Source organism: Cygnus atratus, chromosome 7 (genome assembly GCF_013377495.2).
Source record: "Cygnus atratus isolate AKBS03 ecotype Queensland, Australia chromosome 7, CAtr_DNAZoo_HiC_assembly, whole genome shotgun sequence".
Taxonomy (NCBI): domain Eukaryota; kingdom Metazoa; phylum Chordata; class Aves; order Anseriformes; family Anatidae; genus Cygnus; species Cygnus atratus.
Genome location: NC_066368.1, coordinates 32881800 through 32909071, shown reverse-complemented (window position 1 = coordinate 32909071; position 27272 = coordinate 32881800). Strand labels below are relative to the sequence as shown.

The 27272-nt window shown below is 37.2% G+C and overlaps 2 protein-coding genes across 2 annotated transcripts; both read left to right on the top strand.

Moving 5' to 3' along the window:
* Positions 1-964: 964 nt before the first annotated feature.
* SFTPD (surfactant protein D) lies at positions 965-6280 on the top strand. The gene is made up of 4 exons (XM_035542850.2): positions 965-1157; positions 3133-3240; positions 3853-3942; positions 5642-6280. Exons 1-4 carry the CDS (start codon positions 965-967, stop codon positions 6019-6021), a joined length of 771 nt encoding a protein of 256 aa, XP_035398743.1. The 3' UTR covers positions 6022-6280.
* A 7873-nt stretch (positions 6281-14153) lies between these two features.
* On the top strand, positions 14154-26789 carry LOC118246062 (pulmonary surfactant-associated protein A2-like). The gene is made up of 8 exons (XM_050712054.1): positions 14154-14219; positions 14496-14562; positions 15748-15872; positions 20781-20856; positions 23025-23169; positions 23994-24068; positions 24990-25067; positions 26230-26789. The coding sequence occupies exons 4-8, from the start codon at positions 20833-20835 to the stop codon at positions 26604-26606; spliced, it is 699 nt and encodes a 232-aa protein (XP_050568011.1). The 5' UTR covers positions 14154-14219; positions 14496-14562; positions 15748-15872; positions 20781-20832; the 3' UTR covers positions 26607-26789.
* The last annotated feature ends 483 nt before the right edge of the window (positions 26790-27272 follow it).

The following is a 27272-nucleotide window of genomic DNA, read 5'->3' as shown; positions in this document are numbered from 1 at the left end:
TAGCAGAACTTCCTTAAACTTGTTTGCTATTTTAAGTTGACTGATAGAACTGCGAGAAAATAAAGTCAATTGACATTTACTATAAAAGTTTGTCAGCTTGTGTTTGCCGTAGGGTTTTTGTTTTTTTGTTGTTGGTTGGTTGGTTTTCAGTTAAACACAAAATACATGGGACGTGATTGCATCGAATCTGGCTATCATGTTAAAATGGAGGATAATTACAGTGGTGCAACTTGTCGAAACATCATGCAGAGCATGATGTTATTGCCTGTTACTGTTCTGCTCAGAGAGGGCAGCAAAGTATTGCAGATCTGGAATCCAAGAGAACTTCAGCTCTGAGGTGTAATACTGAGGAAGAAATGTATCTTATTAATGTACAAGGTGTGAAAGGAGAAACTGGGAGGCAATCAGGTCATAACTACGTAAACACACATGAAATTTTTGTCCTGTTAAGCTGTGGATGTTTGCTGGCAATGAAGACGTTATTAAGAGAAATAGATTAATCGGTATAGATTTAGACATCCTGATAGCTGTAAACAGAAGCATCCCTGCAGAGATGCAATAGTTGGAGAGTTTAGGATTTGTCCCAAACTGTAATTGTGTGTGACTCGTTTGGCATAAAGAGAAATGTTTTAAGTTTACATATACAATGAAGAAAACATTACAGTGGATTTGCAGCACGTGAGATGGGTGACTGTTTCTATTAGGTATTTTCATTACACCTTGAGATTTTCAGATTCTTATGAGCTTGGCTGTTTCTCTTCTGTTTTTTATACATAAAGATACAATCGGAGTCTAGATGAAATGGTTCAGGCACTATCCCCTGTTCTTGGTCTTTTGACTGAAGACAAGTATATTTTCTGGGCATTGTAGGCAACTCTTCGCTAGGCAACCCTTTAAAATGATGTAAATGGAGAAATTTGTGGTATGAATCTGCCTTATTTTTTGCAGATCTGTGGACCTAGCAATGACTCTCCTTCAGCCTTTCAGTGCCCTGGTACTTTGGATTTCACTGATGATGTTAATGAGTTCAGTTAACACAGATAAACCTGAAGAGAATAGGTATTCCTGCCCAGTAATTCAGTGCAGTGCTCCTGCGGTCAATGGTTTACCAGGCAGAGATGGAAGAGATGGTCCCAAAGGTGAAAAGGGAGACCCAGGTACAGAGCTATGAGCATTTAGCAATACTTCATTTTTAACAATCTTTATCATCTCTTTAGTCTTATTTTATACTTCTTCCATTCCTTCATTTTTCTTTTTTAACGTTTCTCCTTTTTTTGTCCCATTAACCTTCTGTAGGTTCTGTACAATTGCAGGAAGCTATCTATAAAGCACTTTCTGCATTTATAATTCTAGTCTGGATACCTGGCTTTTAAGAAATGAGTAATAATAATAATAAATACATAAAAACCACATTTTCGCAACAGCCCATAAAACAGAGATGCAGTGAGATTTTGATCTGAATGTACCATTTGTACTCTGAACCACTTACAGAGTTTCCTACAATACCATACTAAATTAGGTCTGCTTTTCCTTTCCAGGGGCCGGCTCTCAAAACCAGAAATCATGCTTGCTAGAGTTGGCTGCTAATCTGATGATCATAATTGGATTGCTTCAAACTCACTAAGTCCCAACAACTGAATTCCCCCAAGACATGATTTGTCAAACAATTGCTGCAAACAACAAACAGATCAGCAAGTGCTATCTGTCACACAATAGAACCAAGTCACCAGCTCTCCCAAGATGCCACATCATTTCAGTCCAAACATTTAATAAGTACATACAGAGTTGTATGCTTTCTTACCATATCCTGTGTTGTCAGGTGCTTACCACAGAGCTTGGCATTATATAATTGCTTTTCAACATCAAAGCAAACTCTCATCACTACCAATACCACTGCATATGATCTAAGACATAGAATTTCAGTGGTGTATATTGATATTCTGTATACACATTTTCAGTGCCACATATCCTCAGATTGCCCTCTGCAATTTCATAGTTGAAATAAGTAAATCCAGCACTACCTGTTTAAATAACTGTTTCAGAGGTATCCTTAACCTTTATTGTGATTTAGCTCATTTTCTAGATAATATATTGTGATTGGTGTGGCTGGTTTTAGACCATGTGTACCTCTGCAATAACAAGTGTTTATTTCATTGGATTTTCATTGTCATAAATAGATGTAGTAAGGAATTTACCACCAAAGTGATTTTTCATTGAAGTAATGGTGTAATAATGGTAAATATGTTCCTAGCAAATGAATATTTCCACAGGAACAATTTTCTGGTAGAGGTGAGGGTAGTATTTGACCCATAATGAAAGATTTAAAGATTCGGACAAAGACGAATTGAAATGTTATTGATGACAATTACAAGTTAATATAGTGTTGTAGTCCGTTGGGGATGTTGCTAGATGCCACATTCCCCTCCTTTCCACTGAGTTAGGACTCCTGGCCATGCTCTATTTTTTGCTTCCTTGATGTTCAAGCTGCATATTGCACATTATTATTCTTTTGAGATAACATCTATCTTATTGTGGGTTTGTTTTTTGTTTTTTAATCTCCATAGAAAATGAATACCCAGCCTCCATTGTTTCTATGAAAACCTGTCACTTTGAATTTGAGGCTAGTTTTGTGTCTTGTATACAAAACTCAAATATTGAATATTTCTCAGAACAAGTTCATCAAGAATAAAGTGCAGATGCATCTTACAGTGCTTCATAAAAATTTAAAATAACAAGTGAGTATTAAGAAATCATGGGTGACCAAGAAGTTATCTTATGCTCTGCATTATTTCTGTGGCTGCTAGGTGAGAATGTAGGGGCTTTACTTTGCTCTTGAAAAGCTTCCTTGAAGAGGAAGACTGACAGATGGCCCTACCCACATCATCTGTTTCCTGCTTATTTATCAATATTAACTGTTTTTTCCCAAACATATTCCATTTTATCCCCTATTCTCAGCTGGACCTTGCAACCTATCTTCCTAGGAGTGTCTTCTGTCTCTTTGTGCCTTCTGCACACCATTGCTTGTTGTTAAACTATTCCTGTGTTTGGCATTCCCTCCAAGCAGTAAGAAAACATGGTGGGAGAATTGTCTCAGAAAACAATAAAACCATTTTCTTTTAAATCAAACTCTAGGAGAAGGATTGAGAGGTCTGCAGGGTTTTCCTGGAAAAGCAGGACCTCCTGGAATGAAAGGAGATGTAGGACCACGAGGAGAGAAAGGACAAAAAGGAGAACAAGGAAGTAAGAAATAAAATTCTCATGTTTCTATAATCTAGTTTTCAATCTTTTATTATATTTTCCTTAAAATATTTGTGTTAATGTCTTATATTCTTATAACATCATTTGAGGGAAGGTGTGATTCACACAAGTGTGAGGAGCAGAAAGATAAACTGTCTGTTACTTAGGAGATGAGTTGCCCAATATAACTGGGGAAAAAAGTGCCTGGAATGAGTCATTACTTTATTGTCTGTGAATGAAATAACAAACCCTCTGGCTCATATTATAAACAGCATTTTTCCTTTCATTCTTTGACTGATCGTGTGTTTTCTGCTTTACATTTAATTCATTTAAAATGTTTACATGTGTGTTTTGCCTTTGAGAACTGGGCTTTTCCAGCTGTATAGGGAATGACCTTGTCAACCCTGAGAATTCAAAGTTCACCCAAGCATCCATCCCACTAAGGGATGCGGCTCTCCCAGTGGCACAGTTTCCCAGGGAACAAATCTGCAATGTGGCCTGTGGTTTCTGCTCTGGAAAACAAACAGTTCTCTCACATGGCATCCCATTACATCAAAGACAGTAGTTGTGTAGTCGTTTTAATATAAATTACTAAATAATACCATAAACTTCTAGTTGTAGCAACCGATGGCCTGCAGAGACAAGTAACTGCTTTGGAAACAAAACTCAAGGTTTTGGAAGATGAATTAAATAGATACAAAAATGGTAAGATACAATCATTCTTTAGTTTTCTTTTTGGCTTTGTGATATGATGGGCATGCTTGTGCTGGAGAAGGAACTGAAAACAGGAGGTTGAAACAAATATTGCAATTTTCTCTTGTGTTGCTCATGGGAGATGGTCATTACTTAAATGCTTTCTCACTGCATACTTTACATCCTTCCTGAACTGACCTGCCAAACTTCAAGGATCTCTTTGCCAACATACAGCTCAGGGGCTTTGTTACATGAACTGCAGGACCGGCTAATGTTCTCTGGTCATTTGTGCTTTAAGTGATGTGTTATCTCTCTCTCACTGCCTCAGTTCTAGATAGTTTTCTATGAGTAGACAGGGGTTGGGATGCTGTCTGTGTAAGCCTGGCTGTAAGTAATCTCTCAAGAGATACTGTGTGAAAATTTTCAAATAATGTCTCATCCTTGCATTACTGTTACTGGTACAAATGCCGCAGTCGGAAAGGCACAGGGTCCTTTACTGTTCTTAGGTTAATTTGGAAGGAAATGGCACAGTCTACAATTTAGCACAGCATAAGCATCAGCAGAGGCAAGTCATGTAGCTCTGATCATCCTTCCAAGGGGGGTGTCTTCCCTGCAGAAAGCACAACTTTGAAGCTATAGTTGTGTGAAAAGCCTGATGGTAACCTGAAACTGAGGCAAGAAGCTGCAGAACGTGGAGAGGCTGAACAGCTGGTAGTGGTAATCCCTTCAGCCATCTCCCTTTTCTCCTGTGCTTGTATATCAATGCCCTAGGAAAGGGTGTCTAAAACAGGAGGTGAGCAGAGGTTCCCTTGCCCACAGGAGCATTGCACTGTTACCATTCTCACAATATCAGGGAAAATTTAACTATGCATATGTCACAGTTTTTGTATAGTTGTTATAAGGTGGTGGACGGACTTCACACTACTCCTGGAAACAATTTTGAGACAATAAGTTAAAATAACTTGCCTGTTACAGACAGCAACTGCATTTCAAAAGAGTTATTGCAAGCCCTGTTTTATCTACTAAATGATCAAAAGCCTCACTTTCCATTGGTTTTTCATGAAAACCTGGCAGGTGTGTGAGCTACAGATTCCTATCTCTCCTGAGATTATTTAAATTTTCAGGACAAATATTCGGTTGTACAGACTTGCTAAAGCTGTCCCTGTGTCTCCTCTTTCTGCTCTGTTGCTTTAAACCCTGAATTTCATTACAGTCTCTCAGCTTTATTTTGTGTGATACCAGGAATTTCTGTGATAAAGCTGATGAGTACAGAAGATCTCCTAATTGCAGCTCGGTTCCTCTTCATGAATTTTAATTGATCTCTGGTTTTTGCATTGAAACCTGGCGAGCTATTTTGTCATGCTTGTGATTTACATTAGAGCACGAGTTCCTTAAGTTCCTGATTCAAGAACCGTAATAATGTATGAACTGGGAACAAAAAATATTAAAACAGGACTCGTGATCCAGGTCTTGTGAAAATCCGGTTTTGTTAAAGCACGAATTTGCTATTTCCAGATATTTATTTTGTTTGACTTCTGTTGGATTCTGCCTACTACTGCAATGAGTAGTCTGTTTATAACTGGTGTTAACTATTTACAAAGTACAACTGTGATATTATGGAAAATAACTATAGTTATATAATTATAGTTATATAATTATACCATCCTCAATTTATAGTATAAGTCAGTTTGGTGTTCATTTTTGTTTCTAGCTTTGATTTTAAAGAACATCAGAAGCATTGGTAAAAAAATGTTTGTCTCAACTGGAAACCAAGATACTTTTGAAAATGGAAAATCCCTTTGTGCGAGAGCTGGAAGTACACTTGCTTCTCCTAGGAATGATGCTGAAAATACAGCTTTAAAAGACTTACTGAGACCTGCAAGGCAAGCTCATATAGGGATATCTGATGCACAGACTGAGGGCAGGTTTGTGTACCTGAGCGGAGGGGCTGTAACTTACTCAAAATGGAATACTGGAGAACCAAATAATCTAAGAAATGAAGATTGTGTGGTAATACAAGAATCTGGAAAATGGAATGATGTGGACTGTTCAAATACACAGGCCTTAATTATCTGTGAATTCTTGAGCTGACAAATCTAAGAAAATCAACATTTTTGTTCTCAGTTGATATAGAACTTGGTTGATATAGAAGTTTGTTACCATTTATGGCCTGGAAAAATCAAAACCTGCATGTATTTATAATCATTTTCTTTTTGACATTCAGTTTTGAATCTACTAATGAAATAGACCTGTTTGTTCAATCACTATGAATTAATTTGTGCTTACCACATAGGCTGTTGGGGATCTTACGTTCATATAGGCTTCTGGAGGGCTGAACTCCACATCAGCTCTAATATGATCCCCTGGACAGGGTGCCTACTAACATTTGAAATGTGTTTTCCAGTTCGTGGCCTAGCACAGTCTGACCTGTTAGCTTAACCTGTACTTCATGAGTTGTTGAACTTAAAATGTGAGCCAAAATAAATTTTACACATGTGAACCATGGAACTCATTTTTAAAAACATGGAAATTTAGTTAAGATAGAGCATTTAAAACTAGTTTATGGAATATAATGGGCGATTTTTAAACTAATGATTATTATTAAGTGATTAAGCTAATAAATGGTATTTCTGCTCCATTGCAAACATACATTCCAAGCAAAATGCATCAATCAAGCAGGCATTCGTATGTGGAATTGTGGTTCAAAGACCATGTCTTGATCTGGGCCATATTATCATCACACACGGGAATGTGGTTTCCTCAGAGTCTGAGAAGAAAAGTGCACATCTATTTTTTTCTCTGTGTTTCTCTTCGGAGTCTACAAAGCTGACAGCAGCCCAGTGTTGGAAATAATTGGTGTGTTCTCCTGCTGATAAAACAAAAACGTCTGTCTACAGCTAATGAGGCAGATGATTTGGAACTGTGCCTTCACAGAAGACCCATCTTATTCCTCTCTGTCTCTGTTCCACAAGTCTGTTTTTAATTCCTGTCTTTATAACTTTTCCACCTTCCACCACTGTTTCCACCTTTTCCACCTTGTGCTTCTATGAGAAGTACTGTGACCTACTAGGTGACCAACAACCTTCCCCTGAAGTGTGTCTAGAAGGCCCTGGCTGTGCTCCCTGCACACAGGAGACAGGTCCTCTTTACATGTGTGTGTGTGTTTGTTTGCAGTTTTGTTGAGGCAAATTCAAATGCTGCAATAGACAGCACCTAGATTACTCGGTCAGCCTTCACAACTGAAATGGAAAGTATTGCTGTAGAGTCTGTCGTTATGGTAATATATTTAACTGTTGTTGTGTTTGCCAGCAATAAGGAGTAGAGCTTTTTTATTTAGTCAGAGACTAAGCTCTCACCCTGCTCTAGACAGATGCTCTGTACGGAGCATGAAGAAACTGAGGCTCTAATATATTCTCCAGGAGTTGTCAAATGTAAAATACAGTCTTAACTGAGCTTAGTTTAAGACACCTCCAAAGTTAAAACAGTCTAATGCTGTGTCCCAAGAGAGACATTTTAGGCAGTATCCATCTACTTCATCTGCTCAACTCATCTGTTTTACAGCTATTATTTTCATTGCCTAATTTTGTGTCAACCTTTGTAAGTAATGACAGTTCTTTATCTGTACCAGGATATGTAAGTACAAAGGAAAAACAATTACTGCAATTGTTGAAGGTTATGTATTTTCTAGAGTATGATATATCTGCTGATCTGTATATTTTCCTTGTCATTACTGGCAATGTATCTCTGCAGTTTCTCAAGTGAACTGCATTCCTTTCCTTCATTAATTGGCATCCTGCAGCTATGAAAACAGGAACTTTTAAAATTGTGCCTGGAGATTTTAATCAATATTTATTACATGAAAATGCAGGATAAGGTGCAGTATTTCAAAGACAGATTTGGGTTAATTTAGGACAAAAAAGAGACATTCTAGAGAGTTAAATATGGTCCTGTTGTGCTTCTAGGTGTAAGGATCAGTGGTAATTCAGCCTCCAGTGCGTTTACTTGTAAAGAATAAGCAAGTCTGCTTTGAGATTATCTCCACAAGCACTGTGCTATGTTTTGTGACCATTTCATTTAAAGCTGAACTAAGAGCAATGCCTCCAGTAGGCCAGCCAATGAATTACAATGTCTTATCTGTGAATTTTAAAAGGATTTAATGTAGTATTTTGCAGATGTGAATGGCTCTGTTTTCCCACTGTCAGTCACCTAAACCATCAAATTGTCCTCCATGAAGATCAGCTATGTAGCACCTAATAACAGATGCCCAAAGGTAATCACAGCGAGGAAAGATTAAAACCTGCAAATTACATGCTACCAGATATATCTATTATGACACTTGTACTTCATTCATTTTGTCATTTCAAAAAATTGATCTTGCTTCACAATGCTATAAATGAAGTGGCAAAATAGTAATGCGACATCAGCATTCCTCTTTTAGACTGCATCTACAGCTTCAATCATACTAACTGAGTCGAACTATTATAGGATGTCAATATAAGCTTTTGGGATCTGTAACAGTTAGGAGAGTAATGACAGGAATACATATAGTAGTGCTTGTTAGATACACTTGCTTGTAGAACTGTAGATAGTGCTTGTAGATACGTATTTGATATTTCATTGCACACAGTGATTTTAAAACAAATATGTTCTAAATGAATGAAAGCTGTCTTTCAACAGAAATTTTTTAGATATACTATTCCTAATTTCCATGTCATTAAATGTCTCTAGTCCAGCTCTGAAATGTAATTTAGACTAATTTTTACATGATTTTGCCCATTGAATTTCTAATACACTTGTTTGAATTTTATGAAGCTTCTTCTAACCTTATATTGATTATTTGCATTTGGACAGCACTACATGTTATTCAGATGGGATCTCTACAGACTGAAAAACTGTTTTCAGGTAAGTGCAAAAATATTTTTATGCTAAAAATACTGAAGAAGTTCATGGAAGTGGAGAGGGTGAATATTCATGTTGTAGGTAGGCTCAGTTTCATACGGTCCAAAGTTATTAGATAACTATCCTTATTACTAGGTTGTGTATGTGAGAGGTGTATATAGCCTTCAGAAAGGAGAATGTATATAGGAAGTCTGAGATGTAGTTTTTGAATTTGTTGCTTGAAGTAAACATCTAGTCAGACCATTTTTGAGTCATTGAGTTCTTTGGCTTAAGTTATATTATTTGAAGCTTTTAAACTCAGTGAGATGCTCTCAGAAGTGCCCTCAGTTCCGACCTTTCTCACCACCCATGTTAGGGACACCATTCTTTCTTTAGGAACACTGTTCTTTAGTAGATGCTGAACAGCAAAAAGTGAGTTTGAAATTGTTTTTCTAGAGGCTTAAATCAGCATCCCTGATGACCACTTAATTTTGCATTAATTAGAAACCAATCTGTATTTGCTGTTATGCCCCTGATTAGAACCATCTCATTTGGTGCTAATATGACCTCCACAGAGCTTCTAAGTAATTCAAGATGAGAGCAGCATTTGTTAATCAGCTGCTGGGCTTATCTTTCTAAAACATAGCACAATTTTAGGCTAAGTATAGGCTTAGGAAAAGCTATCCTGTCACCTGTGAAAAAACATGATTTCTGAAAAGCTCTTTTCCTTCTTTTCATTTTTCAAGTGGCAATTTTCTGTGGGAACTACAAGATGGAAACAGGAAACTATTTCAATCAATAGCAACTTGTACTTATGCTTTCCTTTTTAATCATAAACTATAAATGTGAGGGAGGAGTGGATAATTTATGCTCAGAGCAGAGGAGAAACATGCCTTTTCCTTTGGCTTGTTTCCTGCTATGGAAGAAGGCATCACCCTCTTGTGTGAAATGTGCAGAGAAGAGTTATGCCGGGAAGCCTGTGGCTTTAGTACTATCAATATGGCTCTTTAGCCTAGGGCTTGCCAACATAAGGTAAGAAAAATAATTCTTGGATTGTAGTTTGGCCAATAATATCCAGGAAAAGAAGTAATGCAGGAGAGTCTGGAAACCTAAGTGCAGTTTCAAATCTCTTTTAAACTCTCTGCCAAACCTCTCAGCAGTTGCAGCAGCACTGGATCCTTTGTATTCACTCTAGTGAATGATCTTATCCTCAGGCACCTGCAGTTAACATCCCCTTTTTATGGTCTGTGACCCTAGTGATGTTTCAGGCATTGGTAGCTTGAGCTGTTTATATCAGTGCTGCAGGGCAGACTGGTGCGAAACCTGTTTCCTGGCCCTCTGTTTTTTTTCTGGTTTATGTCTAAAGCTAGCAGCACAGTTTGTCCCACAGAGCTGAGTTTGTGCATTAATCCTGCACAAGGCGGCTTTGCAGCGGGAGGAAAACTCCACCGTGTGTAACTGGCTGGCATCCTCCTCCAGCCCTGGAGAGTTTGAGTACAGACAAAACTTCAGGCAGCTGGAATTTACCCTGGACTGTTTACAAAACATGACAGTAGTAGTCAACCCACATTTAGGTGTCTAATTACAGAGAGCCTGTACTTGAAAAACGTTCAGAGATGTTCCCATCAAGGAAATGAGAAGGGTAAGGAGGGAGTAAACCAGGGTCCTGCTGTCACCTTGCAGCTTTTCCCATCAGGTTTTCTGTGCTTTCTTGGGGTCAGAGCTCTGCACCTTTCCCCCCTCTCCCATCTGCACTTGGTGGACTACTGCTCTTGGCCACCTTAACCTTGTGCTTGAGATGTACACAAGAAAAGGCTCTGCGTGCTTCCACCCACCCCAAAAATTATTCCCAACCATGTTTTTGATGTAAACAAGGGATGTTCAACTACTACAAACTGAGTTGGCCACAGCAGTTGAAATTTACTTGGAAATCTTGAAACCTCTTGAGTAGCATAATAATGAGTACTTCATTATCTCCTACCTTGCACTTTATGGATCCAATGGCACCTGTGCAAGGGTATCCCACTCAGAAGCAGTTTGCACAATGCTGCTTTGCTTACAGACCAAAACATTTTAACCCCTCTATCCCCCTTATGCAGTCTCTACCCTTGCTAAACAGCTATATGTATCTACGAAAGCAAGGCAAAGATAGGAAAAGAGAAAGGGAGGAGGAAAAAGGGATGCTTTTTTAAACCTCTTTACCATTTTACCTTTTGTTACCAGCTACGATGAAAACAAGGGGTATTAATACTACTTCCTAAGCCTGCTAAGTAAATCATGTATTTGTGCATCAAAAACTAGTAAAGCAAATATTATTTTGAAGCCCCAGATTGCCCTCTGTGTGCTGTTATTCTAGTACTGCTTCTAGTACCTGTTATTTAGTTTAGAGTTGCAATTGCCAGCATCTGGAGAATTGCACCTTTCCTTTTCAAAAGTAAAGACCATCTCTAGCTTGCATACTTAACCGGGGGGGGGGGGGAAGGAGAGAAAAAAAGCTAACAAAACTTAACAGCCTTTCAATTGAAAAGTTCTACAAATGAGGTGAAAATGTTTATTGCCTTTTAATATCATGTTTTAAAGTCTGTAATTACGGCAGAATCTGTATTTTTAACAAATAGGGATTAAGTGTCAGGAATAGCGAGGCGAGAAAAGCTGCCAGCTGTTTGCACAACAGCAGTTGTAAAAGCTATTAAAGAAATGTTTCTGATGTGTCTATAGTGCTTAAGTGTATTATGTGTTAGTTCACTGAATATTGTATACTACCCTCTGTCTTAAGTTATTGGGAGCTCTCCACTGGTTTTGTATGCTGCAGCCTGAAGTTTATATTTGTCTAATGCTCTCAGAATAATTCTGAATTTAGCATTTATTCTAGGAAATTGTGTGAGTTGTTGGAAAGTGTAATAGTTTGAATCATTTATCTCTGTTACAGTGGCACAGTATGTTATTTTGGAAAGATAAAAGAACATAAAAGGTGGAAAGAAATGCAGTGTACCGCTTGCATGATAACACTGGTACTGCAAGAAGTACGATTGTTCTCTGCAGGTTTTGAATACTAATTTTTAGAAGTTAATAGTTAAAAATCCACTTCAGCTTTAGATGATTGCCCAAGGTAACAGTGGAAATGGACTGGCCGTTTGAAAGCGGCACTTGGTGTACTCAGTAGGCTGGGCTCTGCGCAGGACTGAGTCATAGGGAGGAGGCTAAGCCCCTGCGGAGTGCCATTAAGCCCTCATGCCTAGGGGCTGCACCCTCTCTTCAGTCCCAAGGTATTTCTTCCTTTGTGCAAAGTGCACACAGCTGCAATTGCACAGTCTAGCCCCGAGGACATGTGAACACACTCTGAAAAGGCACCGTTATGAAAACCCTATGCTATACCTATTTTTCTAGCTTGATCCCCTGAGACAGTCTGGTAAGACAGACAAGCAATGAGACTACTAACAAGCATATCTGAAGCACTCTTTTGTAGGTACCCACTCCTGATAACTATTTTCCTGCCTGCCAGCTGCTGATGTTCCAGATATCTCTGTTGGAGTGCATTCCCTCACAAACCAGAGGTTATAAGATATCATAGCTTGCTTTTACAGAGGCAATACTACAACCTGCTTCCCTCTCATGAGCACACAGAAGAATATTCAGAAAACAAGCAAATTTTTGGCTGCTGATAGATGTGAGAAACCACTGAGGGCTTCAGGAGATGGGAGAGATGTGGAAAAAGGCAAAAGAATTGAAAATATTATTAACAGGACAACAGCTGCCTCAGTGATTTTGTGTATGTATCTGACAATATTGGTCTAGACTTCAGGTAAACCTCACTGTACTTGTGACGTGTGAAAAGGCTTGATTGAATTCAGCACGTGTTAGAAAGTTCACATCTCTGCTAAAACGAATGGCAATAAAACAGCCAATGAACAAAGGTACCCATAGCTGTGCTGCTGTTTATATTTCCTGAATAGCATGGATAGGCCAGCAATCTGTAACATCTTTTATAGTCACTGCTGCAGAGATAATATTTGAACAAGATAATGGTTATGTGGCTGCATGGTATGGCACTTCGGGAGCTGAGAGACAATGAGCAGAACTTGCTCTTTGTGTTTTGCCTTTCAGATGGAAAAGGTATGGAGATATATGCAGTCTATTGTACAGGTATGTATACATTTGTCACGCTTAGCAGAATAGATCTGAAATCTCTAGGCCGGGCTGTAGTTCAGGTTGGCCAGTAAGAACAGGACAACTGCTCCTTAGCCAGGTGGTGAGCTGCTTAAACACATGGGGGCTGGACTTCTCCATGCCAAACTCACAGAATGAGTCCTCAAAGCAGTGAATGCCAAAACAAATTTAAAAAAATCAACAGGTAGCTCAGATGGTTATTAATAATTTCATAAAGTTTCCCTTGTTTTACTAAGAAAAACAATATTTAATCTTCAAAATCTCATATAAGGCTGCTATAAAGACTGTAAGAAGTGACCCTCATGGAATAAAAAAATTATATTTTATTAGTTAAGTAGTTGGCACTCATGGTTATTACGGTTCTCAAGGTTATTAAACGTTCTCTCTGATTTGTCACGCAAGCTAAATCTGCTGTGTTTTAAGAACCTACTAAACAGTTTCAGTTTGAATTGTACTGGCCTCAAGCAGTATTCAGATCTCCCATTTCTCTCCAGAGAGAATCTGAGGTTTTAGGACTCTGTTCGTTCCCTTTTGTTTTCTTTCTATTTCACTGGTCTTCATCTGTTCCTTGTTTTTTGTCTACTTAGATGAACTCCAGGGGGTTTTAATTAGCTAGCTAAAAAAGAAAATATACTGCAGAGCCGAAATAAAACAGATGGGTATGTATTTCCTAATGCTATTTGTGCTAAAGGTTGCAATGGCTTGTGCCTCAGCGTAAGGAAAACACTAACAGTAGTGTCTGTTATCCCGACCAGCGATTGAATAGCCCACCTTTTTTCCCGCTCAATATCTGATTAGAGGAAAGAATTTCCTCCCACTGATTTCTCAAAGCTTCATCCTCTGAGTTTTTCCTTTCTTCTCAACTTATATGCCTAAGGAAGTTTCTAAAGGGCAGTTAAGTATCCAATTGCCTTTGAAGGTCACTGAAAATAACATTTTTAGAAGTGTGCTGTTTCATTTTAGACTCAAAGTAATTTGCATATTCCTACCTTATATAGTATGACCTGAATCATTCTGTTCAGTATAAAAAATACATTTTTGTGGTTAAAATCTAAAAATTCAAGAACTTGTCACTGTTTTGCTCTGTTCCTTGTAGATATTTTACTGAAATATTCATAGAAGCAAACAAAGAAAAAATACTACTGGATGATGCAATGCTGTTTAGAATGCTGTAGTTTCATCTGCTTCAATTTCAGTTACATTGCAGCAGTCTTCTAATCCTCATGAATGAATGGATATATATGGTTCATTGCGTTAATCTTTCTGATTTTGGGGATCGGTGTTAACATTTTACAATCAGAACAAAAGACCTCAGTATAGCCAAGATTATAATAACAGAATAATAATCAGAATGGTATAGCAAGAGTATAGCTTTAGCAATGATGATCTAAGGATGTAAGCGTGGCAAATGTTTGCTTGGAGAGGTCACATTTCTTATTAGGGCATCAGGCATAAGGTTTTAAGCTTCTATTTAGGATGTGAAGAGTTCTGTGCTCAATTTTTGCTGTTTTTATGTCTAGGTGGTGAAAACGTGATTCCTCACTCTTCAGGGAGCATCTCAAAACATATGCTGAAGTAATGTAACAGGTATTGCAAACAAAGATACTTTGGTCTTAAATAGCTATACTTTTCTTGAGAGAATCTGCTCACTTTTAACCTATTTACTTTTACAATTGCATCCATCTTTATTATCTCTGTTTGTATATGAATAGTTTTGGTCAAATCTCACTATATAGCAAAATAGGATTTCAACAAACTATGTTTATTTTCATTAAGAGTTTGGCTTGCAAAAGCTTTCAGAGAACTCAGCAAAGAAATTGGCTTGTAATTAAAGAATAAAACTATAAGCACCTTTCTATCAATAATCTTTTTAGTCTAAGATTTTTTAAAACTTAGTAATAAACAAAATTACTGCAAAAAATACAAAATAACTCTCTATAGTACTTTGGCTCCAGATTATTGTGTCCTGGATAACCAGCTACAGTCAGGGAATGCTCAGGGTGAAAGAAAATGGGTTTTAATAAATATATGTCTGTAGCTAAGCCTTTATTTTCTCTTCATCCTTTAGAGGAATCTTCCAAGAATATTTCTACACTGAAGTCTCTCTAATAACTTTTCCTTACATAGTTTCAGGTCAGCTCAAGTACTAGTAAAAGATGAGGAAATTAACATGCTTCCTTGGGCACTTAAGTCCACGGCCTTTCCTTGGCATCACACAGCTCTGGCTGTGCTGCCAGCAGCGCCCAGCATAGCTGGTTTGGAGCTGCCAGGGATTTTTCAGTGGAAGATACAGTTATTATAAGTAGGGCCATGTGCCTGCACTGTTACAGTACTGCTCCAAGGCAGGAAGTGATGGGGCCCCAAAGCATCACTTGCTGCCACTGTCACATCCCTCCTGCCTCTGGGGAGTGAGATCTGGTCCTCCAGAGGTGAAGCACAAAGCCACCACACTGACTTGCAGGCACTGGATGGACTCACAGCTGTGTGTCACCAGCCTGGTAAGGTGCTCCATAGCTCTGTGTTTCTTGGAAAATGAGATGATGACGTGCCTTAATATCTATCACCTATCACAAAGATAACAAGTGTCCCTCTGTACTTGTGCACTAATGAGAGTCTAAAATGTACTGTTACAAATGAAACAGATTCAATATATTAAATGCTATATGCATCAAACAACACAATTAGCTAAAACTTACAGTTTTGTGTTCACTCTCCTAAAAAGCTCGGTGCAAAAATGAGCATCTGTAATACTTATTTTGTCTTTGTTTTCAGCTTATAGCAAGATAACAACCATGAAATGTGGCATTTCCTGGAAATTCATTATCGGTTGGGATCCCCTCAGTAAGGTGCAAAGCAGCTTCATTTTACTGTGACCGTCAGACCTGAACAGCAGCTTGGTGAGTTTATTATTTTCACTTATAACTTTGTATTTTCTGCCATGTGTTTTCAACAACAAGTTTCTCCCAAGGACTTTGACTTTCAATCACAAATAAAATTTTGGCAGTGCTTTTGGATATATATGTTGTAACACTTATCAGCGAGACATTAGATGGGCCATTTCCCAGCAATAATAGCATAACAACAGCTTAAAAAGGTTTGTTTTTTTCTTGCTATCTGCAGACTAGATTATCTTTATTTTAAATTGACAACAAGGGCCAGGTGGCTGCTTATAAGAACAAGATATGAATTACGAGCATATGTTTCCAAGGCAATCTTGGCCAGTGGCTGTTCAAGCAAAAAATGCTTCTTATTACCTCTTTTCAGAGGAGGTATAGTTCATCTCCATGGGAACACAACATGACAGAACAGCCCTGTGATTATTCCTTGTATTATTTCCAGTAAAGACAGACAATATTTATTCCATCATGACACTACAGATTGTCATTGCAGTGGGTATTTCTGTCATGTTGTTGAACAAGTATTAGGAATCGTCTCCCATAGCGTTGTGCAGTATTCCCAAAGCAGGGTGATATGCTTAGCAAGGAAGATGTAAGGAGGAATTACAAAGCTAGTAATATGGCCTGCGGGACAGAAAACTGATACTTTGAGATTAAAAAAGAAAAGCTGGCTTCCACAATGATTTTAGGGATTGCACCTCTCTAAGCTGTTTCACAGCTACAGAAACTCTAAAGGTACAGACTTTCAAGAAATCATTGTTAGGTTGTGACATCTGAGTGAGATCATTTCTGGGGTTTTGCTTATTTGCTTGTGAAGGTACAAGACAGAAGCTGACTTATAGATTGGACAGTTAATTTTTTACTAAACTTGGAGAAAGAATATAGTAAGGGAGAAGGGGAGAGTATGTGTCCTGCCTAATCATTAATGATATTTTGTCATACTAACTGCAAAACCTGATCAAAGTGATCACAGCTGAGGAAGGTGAGGCTGCAGAAATGATGAGCAATAGTTTTTTTCAGGCATTTTGTCTATTCTTTGTACAGGACTTCTGTTTGTTTCAACTACAAGGAGCTGTAGCTTCACTATTCTCTGGGAATTAGTATTCCCACACAAATTAACATGAAATCTACACTTTAAAATATACATATATATATATAGTCCCTGCTGTTTACATATGTGCTCTTCATAAAATTTAGTTATTTAAGTGCTAGTTCTGGAGGCTTTATTTCTGTAGATACTGATAAGTTCCTATAAACACTTTTTCAGAAGATCAGGAGAAAATCAACTTGATGTTTAAATACTTTTCAGGTTGCCTTTGCAATAGGCGTTTTCTTACATCCCTGTTCTTCCTGATTTGTGTACTCCCTGGTCTGGCTTGTGGAAAATGGCCAAAAGGTTACGTGTAAGGTCTCAGTAAGTGTTGAAGGTTCAGACATCATATTCCAAAACATAAATCTGTACCCAGCATGGGCTAGGCCCGAGAGTCCTTCTCTGCTTGTTCCTGAGAGAAATTCCTTTTGATACCTGTAGGAATTTGTCCATTAAAAGTCTTCAGGCTCAGGACTGTTATTTCAGGAACAGGACTCCTCAGACTTAGCTCATGCCATCATGATAGGGACCCAATAGTCAGAGCAGAAGGCAGCCTCGTTTCCCTTGGTTCTTCATAACTTAGCTTTTTGACTCATCACTTTATTCTTGTGCCTAGTTTCTTGGCACCTCAGTCTCTACCATGAAATGACTATGTCAGAGTTTTATCTGCTACTGAGGATCAAAATAAAAGGATGATTTGCCATTTCCTAACTGTTCTTAAATATTCTTTAGCCATTCTCTCAATTTCCTGTAGCTCTAAAAAGCTCCAAATTTTGACCCATAGTATCTATTGCAAGTGTATTTCTACGTGTTCCAACTTTTACATTGAGTAGAGCCTCTTAAAACATGTTCCTTCTGGAGGCAGAGGAGGCCTTAAAGGCTATCACCTCCCACGTCATGGACAAAGAAATAAGCTTTAATACATCGTTAGTGTGCCTTTCCCCCAGACTACTTAATTATTTTTTTCCAGGGATTAAAGTCAATTATTGCAACTTACTGAGGAAATACTGATGTTCTCTAGTATGCTGGCTTTGAATCTGTAGTTTAAATCAGTGGCTTCAGGTGTATGAGAAAGAAGCAACCAGGTATAATCTGACAACAAAGGTCAAGTGTTTCTTCTGTTAACATAGTTTTAAGGTTATATACTTTTTTACTGGAAAGAACTGTGCCTACTTTTTTTCCACAAAAGCTGTGGAAAACCCAGAAACCCCTTTCCTTGATAATACAGGTTCAATTTACTTTTCCTAGAACAGAAAATAGATTGAAAGGGATGGCTTTTTTTTTTCTTCATCAAATTGCTTGAAGGCATTCTTTTTTGTCTTAAGCTAAAGTTTTTTCTAATTTACAAGCACAGTGCTAGGCAAGGCCTGTTTGGTATACTCTGATGAAACCAGCTTTTAAAACCCACTCACCCAAGCTCTGCTCCCTATGGCTACTGTCCTATCTTTAGGAACCTCATTATCTGTATTCAGCAGTTCATTCTCCTCCTTCATCAACCTGCTTACACACTTGGACCTAGAAATCTCTGCCCTGGGATCCATCCCCCCAGATGACAGTGTATTATTAAGATGACAGCATGTCAGTGATACTGTGTTTATAAATATAAATACGTCTCATCAGCAATTACATTCTACATCTGAGATGCTTATCTTCCAATTAAAGTGGCATGAGGCTAGAGTACACAGCAATGATACGTTTTAAGCCCTACCAGCAGCAGAATTTGGATTATTTCCTTACTAGAGGTATAGTAAGGTACCGTAATCTCTACTTTTTTCATCCTGTTTCTATATCAGTGCACTGTAAACTAGTATAAATATGATTTTATCAGTGTTACTTATTTTCCAAAGACAAGGATACGGTTGACCTTCCCCTGTTTATTGTTTGGACTTGCCGCAGCTGGGGAGCAGGGAGCACTTACCCATTGGACTGTTTCATTACTTAGTAGGTGGTGTAGGTTTAGTTCCTGTATTTCTGATATGGGCCTAAGTTGATAACTAACGAGTCTTAAACTGGGTTTGGGCACCCAAGTCTGGCCTATTTTAAGATCAGTAGCAGCAGAGCAGATAGGTTGCAGAGAAAATACTAGACAAATATCAAGCGTGAATGTTGCTTTGAACAGGGTAAAGATGGAGAATTGACCATACCTGCTTGCCATGCAGATGCTGTGCCAAGGACAAGCTAAGACAGCTGATATCAGGAGCTTGCAGCACAGTAACACATTTAAGATTAATGTCTCACAGGTTGCTAAAATAAACTAGCATGGCTACACAACATTGTTTTATGTGAAAGAGTGCTGTATAGCTTTATGTAGATCAGGCTATGATAACATCATTAGTAATCAGCTCCTTTCAAAACAGTCGGCTGAGCAAAATGGAGAGTTCACCTTGTTTTCAGAAAATTAGAGGTTTGAAGGCTATCTAAAAGAAATTTGTTTTGGTTTTGAAAGCACCTTAGAAGTTATTAGTTGTTAAACTGCTTTTTTTGAGGGTTGAATGAACTGCTGCTATAAGAAGCAGCAGTCTTTCTGGATACACAGCATCTTTAAAAATCAGATTCCATCTTTTTTCAAAATTCTCCTTTGCTAACAGTTGAACAGGCCTTTGTGGGGCTTAGGTTTATTTTCTGGCATTAAAAATGCAGCATAATTCTTGTGTTAGGGGACCTCAGAAGGAATCTTATTGTTCTATTTAAGACAGAAAGAAGGATTTAGTATCTGGGTTCCACTGAAATCACTCAGGTATGCTGGCTTAATTTTTTTGGGTGTTACCCTGTTAAAAATCTTCAGCCATTGCCACATAAGCTTACCTGTAGATTTCAGAATACTGAGCCTTTTAGCTATTCTACAGGTTGCCAGGTTGCTGAAAAAAAAATATTTACTTTCTTTCCGCCTTATTCTTCAGTGTATTTATTTTGCCTAATTCTCTGTTACTTCGCAAAGGAAAGTAAATCTAATGACTAAGTAATCATTCATGGTGGATGATGTTTCAATGTCTTATCAGCTTATTTGTGCAAGCACAAACTGGCTCATTGTAGAAGAATTGTTCTGAAATTCATATTAATTGGGGGGGGGGGTACAAGATAATTTGTCATTTTTTTTATACATCTTATGCCATTACAGACCTTGTTTTGCTTATGCCACACTTTCCTGAATGAACAGAGATAGTGTGTACCTGGTGGGGTTTCATTGACTTCCCTGCTTAATTTTGAAATTCTGTATTTAATTTTGCAAAGTACAAACTGTTCGGTGGGAAAAGTAGCACTAACCTGCAAAGATTTATAAAGTTGTTCATATATTGAAATTGCATGCATATGCATGGAGATGTATGTGGGTAGCACCACAGATCAGTATTAACCATTACAACTGTTGTAGTTGCCTGGAAACTGGATCTATACGAGATCATGTTCTGGTAAGCTAGATTCCCAAGAACTTGGGCACTTTATCATTTAAAATATTGCTTCACAAAATCTAGATTCATTGAGTTTAATCTTATCTTGCAGCTACACAAATTTCTCAGAGCTGTAGGTACCCCAGAGGTCTGCAGCCATTCAGAAACAGAACTGCCAATGTCTTGTGCTGAATTGCCCTATATCTGCCATTCACAAACTACAGCAGCATTCACAAGCAAGTCATTTTACCTACTGGGTACTATCTAACCTACATTTTATACACTTAACAGCAGTTTTTTTCATCTACCATACTTTCAACCAGTGGGATTAGAGGTTTTATAAAATGACTAATCCGCATTCAAACCTTTGCTGCATATCATGAAAGACTTAAACATAGATCTTTTATAAGCTTTTTTTTTTTTTTTTTTAAGGAAAGAAAAGGACACTAAAAACTCTTCAACTTGTTTGTTAAAACATGGCCACATGTCATTTCTGCTCTTATTTCAGGTAAGAAAAACAATTGTAACAATATCTTTGCAGTAATTAGATTAATTGAAGGTTTCTTTATATTTTTATACCTTTTGCATGGGTGTACAAATCTGGAGTTATCTGTTAGATTAATTGCTTTTTCTCCTTTAAAAATATAAAATTGAACTTTTTTTCTTATAAGAATAGAAAGTTAAATTTATCAGCCCTTAAAATTGTTCTCAGTATTTGCATAAAAAGTGTTTCAGCAAAACTAAAAGGTCTCATTTGTGCCCTGATTATCCAGTCTCCACTTCAGCAGTGTCATTTAACAAGCACCACACTATATAAAGGGGACTTGTGAAAGCTGCTCTTTCATTTCACTTTGAAGCAGAAAGGTAAGTTGAATTTGCTTCTCATAAATCACAAGGAACTTCAGGTAGAAGGCAAACCTGTTCCTTTTCATTTCTGTGGTCATATTTATTTTAAAATTAAATTTAATAGGTGGTGGGTTTTTGTTTGGTTTTGTTTAGTTTTTCACTTTTCTTATGTTAGTAATTTTACTAGATGCAGAGATGCCTGTAGGACACCAGATTGTAGTTACAGATGAAGGTCATTCAAACTGGATTAAAACCAAAGAACTGTTTTTCCATTTTGTTATTTAACTAATCAGAACTCTGACTCTGCATCATGATCCAATTATGAGCTGGGTGCAACAGTCCATTTAAATGTAATTCCCTGGATGATCAGCACCAGAGGAAATGTACCTGTTGTAATTGCATTTCCTTATCTCAGGGACATAAGTATGCCTAGCCACCTAAGGTAGGCTTCTGATAGGGACTTTAATAATCTGCTCTGTGGAGTCATAGAAGGGCTCAGGTTAGAAGGAACCTTAAAGATCATTTAGTTCCAACCACAAAAAAAAAAGCCTAAAGCAGCTGGTGTTACCAGGAGGAATCCCACCTCAGATTCAATACATGCAACTTAACAGTGCTTTTAATGTTGCATGTATGGTCTCAGGTGAATTTGAAATGTACTCATTAGGGTGGACATTCCTGGCAACGAGAGACAGACAGTATTGCTCAAACAGTTCTATATGCATCTTAAGGCTGAAATTTATGACATAAATATTGTTTGGGGGCATGTCCCATTGAGCTGAGTTTAATTAGACATGCCTCTAGATGAACAAGTGGGCTTTGCCCTTAAATATAATCACTATTGATGCAGATCTAGGATAATGTCAAAAGCCTTTTACAATAAAGTCAGTCCTGCAGATGAAGCCATATTTCTTATTTTTAAAGCTCAAATCCAGCTTTAGAGTATCCATTTAATAAATGGCGCTAATAATAAACTGAGATTCTGATTCTGCTTTTCATATAATAACTGGATATCTCCATGCCATGGTGTCTTATATTTCATCATTTCAGGTTTTATAACCACACAGCATTAGACAATGCTGCATACCCAGCAGCTGCATTGTAAAGCCATTATCTGTAGTTTCAGAGTGCTTTTTACTCATATCTCAGCACCGAGATTATAACCCTACTTAATGTTACACCTGAAAGATGAAATAAGCTGAGATATGATGAATGGGCCTGTTGCCAACCAGCAAACATGCATTTTCTGCAAGACTAACTGCCATTTTTAAGCTTGTGGAATTTTGTTCAAAACAAGATAGGAATGTCAATAGAGCTATGAAACTTTTCCCTTGTGTAAAACTTATTTCAAATAAATGTCCCTAAACAATATTGTGCTTAAAGAGATTGCTAACTAGCTCCAAAATATCACAAGAACCACTGTAACAGATTGCACCTTTCAGGTTGGTGGCATATACGTCTATGTTTCATTGAATGATTATAGGCCTAACAGACAAGTAATGTCTTAAGCTTGATCAGTTTTATATCTGAGCTCATTTCTCAAGGACTAATCCTACAAATAGTCAGTGATATCAAAAAAGAAGATATGTCTCCACTATTCCCAAAGGTGTAACTGTCATTCTGTAATAAGTATAGCAATCTGTATCAGTCTAGAAACAATTTTGTGTATAAGCTATGCAATGGTAGCAAAACGAGTCTTATACCTCAAACTACACCTTATTTGAAGAAGGCAAGAATGCAAATTTCGAGACAAAAAAAAAAATCAATTATATAAGCCAATGCCTACATTTCTTACAGAATCACTGCCTGACAAATATGTGCATTTTCTTACAGCTGCCCTGGACAACCATGATGTCTTACTCATTCTGCATGCTCACAGCAGCAGCTGCTTTGCTAGTGCCTTGCCATGCATTCAACTGTCCAGGACTTCCTGAGCTATCCGATATCCCTGGAGTTGGTAGACTACTTCAACTGCTAAGTAAGAATAGTGATCGTCTTCATTGTAATACATATGTACTAACTGTAAGTCTTCAGTAAGGAAAAAAACTCTTTATGTTGTCTTTTCATTCAGACAAAATAAGGCAATAGTAGGTTTATTTAAATGTCTACGTATTTCCAGTTCCAATAAATACAGAGAGAGATTTTCTACCTGACCTTTTGGCCCATACTTTCAGCCTGCAACAAACATAATTTCAGGGGAAAAAATCCTTGTCATGAAGGCGGAATGAATAAAAGCAGCTAACACAGAAGGACATGTGTCCTCAAGGAAGTGGTAGGCAGAAGAGGGAAAGAACGAATGGAGTAAATGGTCAGTTTAATTTTTTTCTAAAAGCTAGAGCTCCTCTCTCTTCTGGGAGAAGAGGGGAAATGCAGTTTATCAATACTTAAACATAGAAATACGTATAAACAAATAAATAAACCTTTCTAGTTCGTATTGCCTTTCCAGTGCTATATATTACATAACAAAAGCATAGAAGCTTTCTTTTTCTTTTTTTTATAAATAAAATGTTATCCCAATATGCATTTTAAAGTGTAATTAAAAGGTGCCTAGTATGTTTCTATAGTATTCAAAGATGGTATGTGCAAAAGGAGTCTGGTAAGGCATATAATTCACACTGGGTAATTTTATTTCTATATGGAAATATTTTCTCCAGGTCCATTATCAGGGCTAAAGTGCTAACAAAGTTATTCATAATCTCAAACTGCAATTTGTTACATGTAAGTTCTATCGTATACTGAAATTTCCCAAATATGCACCCATTATATAAATTATATATATATAATTACGCTTCTCTTTTCTAGAACCTGTTCTAGGCCCAATGTGGCCTTTTGGAAGAGAAAGGCTTCCTGAACCTCAAGTGCCCACGGGGCTGCAAGGTAAAAAATGACAAAAAGGGGATATTGCAATACCAAGTGAAAAAGGCTGATCTCTATATAATGTTTTATCAGACAAATAACTCTCTCTATTGGGTGTAATGTTATTTTTCACTGGCTGTGAAGCACAGTATGTAAGTGTTGGAACACTGCAACTCGGGTGCAACATCTTTTATGCTTCTACGTTCCCGTTAGTTTCAGTTGTGAATAATGGGAACACCATCAGAGAAGCATATCAGTAATTTTGTACTACATGTAGGACCTTTGTTACCAGTGGAAATTTGTATGAAATAAGTTTCTACCTGTACAGACAGTTCCCATCTTAAACATCCAGTGCTGGATGGACTCTGTATTTCACTCCACCTATGTGGAAACCCACCTATATCAGCATTTACAGTTCCAATTAAAATAAGATCTCACTGTAAATACACAAAGCATCCATTCAGCAGAATAAAAAGAAAATTATATAGGTTGAATTTTGTTTAATGCCACAGGAATTGTTCCCTCTCAAAAATATCTCTTGTGCCTGTTCAGTAACAATTATGAGAATGAAAAATTATCCCTGGCAAAGCCATAGGCAAATACTTTATCTTATGATCTTTACACTTTCATAGGCATGACACACATACAACCTCAAGCTACATTAAAAAAAAAAAAAAAGTATTTCTTTTGTAGTTTTATTAGGCCTTCTCTATGCAGAAGTGAATTTATGAGCATTTCAGAGGGATTTATTTTTTTTTGTTTAATACAGATTAGCAAATAAGTGACAAAGTATTGGGAAATATTTGTTTTACCCCATGCAATGTTAAAATACATCATGCACTAGCTAGTTTTGGAAAATAGCTACGTTTTATCCAATTAATAGTACCTATCAGCAGAACCTAGTTTTTCTTGCTTGTATAACTTCTATGTTTATCTGTTTAGGTCTACCTATTTCGCTTGACACTGAATTCAGCAACGTTTTAGTGAATTTCAGACAACGACTTTCCAGACTTGAAGGAGGTAATTTTTCCATTTCTACTTTTTCAGCTATCAATCATTTTCAAATGTAATGGGCAAAATTAATTATAGAACTGAGACTTGTAGAAAAGAAATCACACTTGAAAAATGGTCCTATATTCCAAAACTAGAACTTGATGTGAGACACCAATGAGCTGTTCTAGGAATACTGTAGGGCCTGTGTTCATTTTCTGTATTGCCACATACTAATTTTTGGCTTCAGAGAGGTTGACTAGACCTAAATCTTAAAATCGTTACTCCCACTATTGACAGCATAGAATAAGATCAGGTTTGTCTGTGTTATCTTTAAAACAATAATTGTGCAGTTAGTTATCTATTAAGATCGTTCAGAATTAGTTGAATTTACTTAGATGCTATAATAACGCTCAATACAAATAGATGTCCAGTAAGTAACATAAAGGTTGTTCATGAGACAACCTGGAATAATACTTTGGATTTTACAAAGTCATTCATGTTTCAACTGTAAGACAAGATATACTAAAGTATACTCCATTAGTGAACATGAGATAAGAACCAAAGTAAAGAAAGGTACTTTCTTAGTAGGAATATAAAATGCAGAGTTCTCAGGAACACTTAATGGTGGTTTTTTTTTTTTGGATTTGGTTTATATATATATACACACACACACATATATATATATTGTAAATGCTGCTGCACTTTGTACATGGATTCATTGGAACTTCTCAGCCTTGTACCCTATTGCTAGCATTTCTATCTACCAGCAATGAAGTTATTAAAGATGGTAGAAAAAGTTTTGTGTACTGAGTTCACAAAAATAATGATCGTTTCTCTGTTTCCTTTGCTCAAATTTGAAACAAAATTGATCCTCTTTAGGGAGTACACACAGCTATTAGAGATGATACTGTACATAGCAACTGTTAGTACGACATCCTTGTCTTGGAGGAGACCATCTGTGGTCAGAAGCAGCATAGCAATATACTTATTGGACACCTATTGAACTCGTAAAACTCTGAAGATCTTTATTCCTCCCTTCACTTTCATTCTTGCCCTCATACATTCCCTCCTCTGTTCCTCTTACAACTTTTAATTTCCTCTTCATCATCTTGATTTCTGTCTTTGCTTTCTCATTAATATGCCACAAGAAATAAGAAAGCTAACTAGCTCTTTTCTTTTTGTGTTTTAGCGCTTACTTTGAATGGGAAAATAACAAAAGCAGGAGAGAAAATACTTGCCAGCAATGGGAAGAAAGTGATATTTTCATCTGCTCTAGAATCCTGTGAAAAGACTGGAGGAACTCTTGCAACTCCCATGAATAAGGAGGAGAACAAAGCTATTTTGGGGATTGTGGAACAGTATAACAGTTATGCTTATTTGGGCATTAAAGAGAGTGAGACTTCAGGACAATTTGAGTATATGAATGGCACACCTCTGAATTACACCAATTGGCACCAATATGAGCCTAATGGCAAAGGGACAGAAAAATGTGTAGAGATGCACACCAATGGGAACTGGAATGACAAAAAATGCAACCTGTATCGCCTCACAATCTGTGAATTTTAAAGAATGATGTTTCAGGCACCTGAGAGTATGGAGACAATGAAACAACCTACGCTTCACGTTTATGCAATTTCTGATATTGTTCTATCTCAGAAAATCTAAAACGAATCATATTATGGTATATTTTTATCCTTAAGAAAATTCCAAATGTAGAAGGTGATTAACTTAATTAAAATGTGCTTAAGTTGATATGTTTCTCTCTATTTTGGAGGGTTGGGAATAGCTCAGAATTCAATGGTCACAACAGACTGTCTCTGTGCACTGGGTCTTTGTGAAGACTAGAGAAAAATTCCAAGGTTTGGCTTCAGATATTGGTTAAAAATTGCCTTTGGCTTCATAGTGGAAGCATTTCTAAGTATTTAGTAATTTCTGTGTTAAAAGAGATGAACAAAGGCTGATTTTACTGGAGCAATTAAGGTGTTGGGATTTGCCTATCTCCTAGAATTATAGGGCTTACACTGTGTCATATTGAAGCATGCATTGATATGTTTAGCATCCGCATTTAACTTTCTTTACAAAAAAAAATTTACAGTGCCAGTTGCAATTAATTTTCTTAGTTAAATCAGAAGCTATAAAACACTGATAAACATTGTCTTTGATCTTCATAAACATATAAAATGTATATAAAATATTAAATATTGCATTTTTTGCTAAAATATCACATTCTCT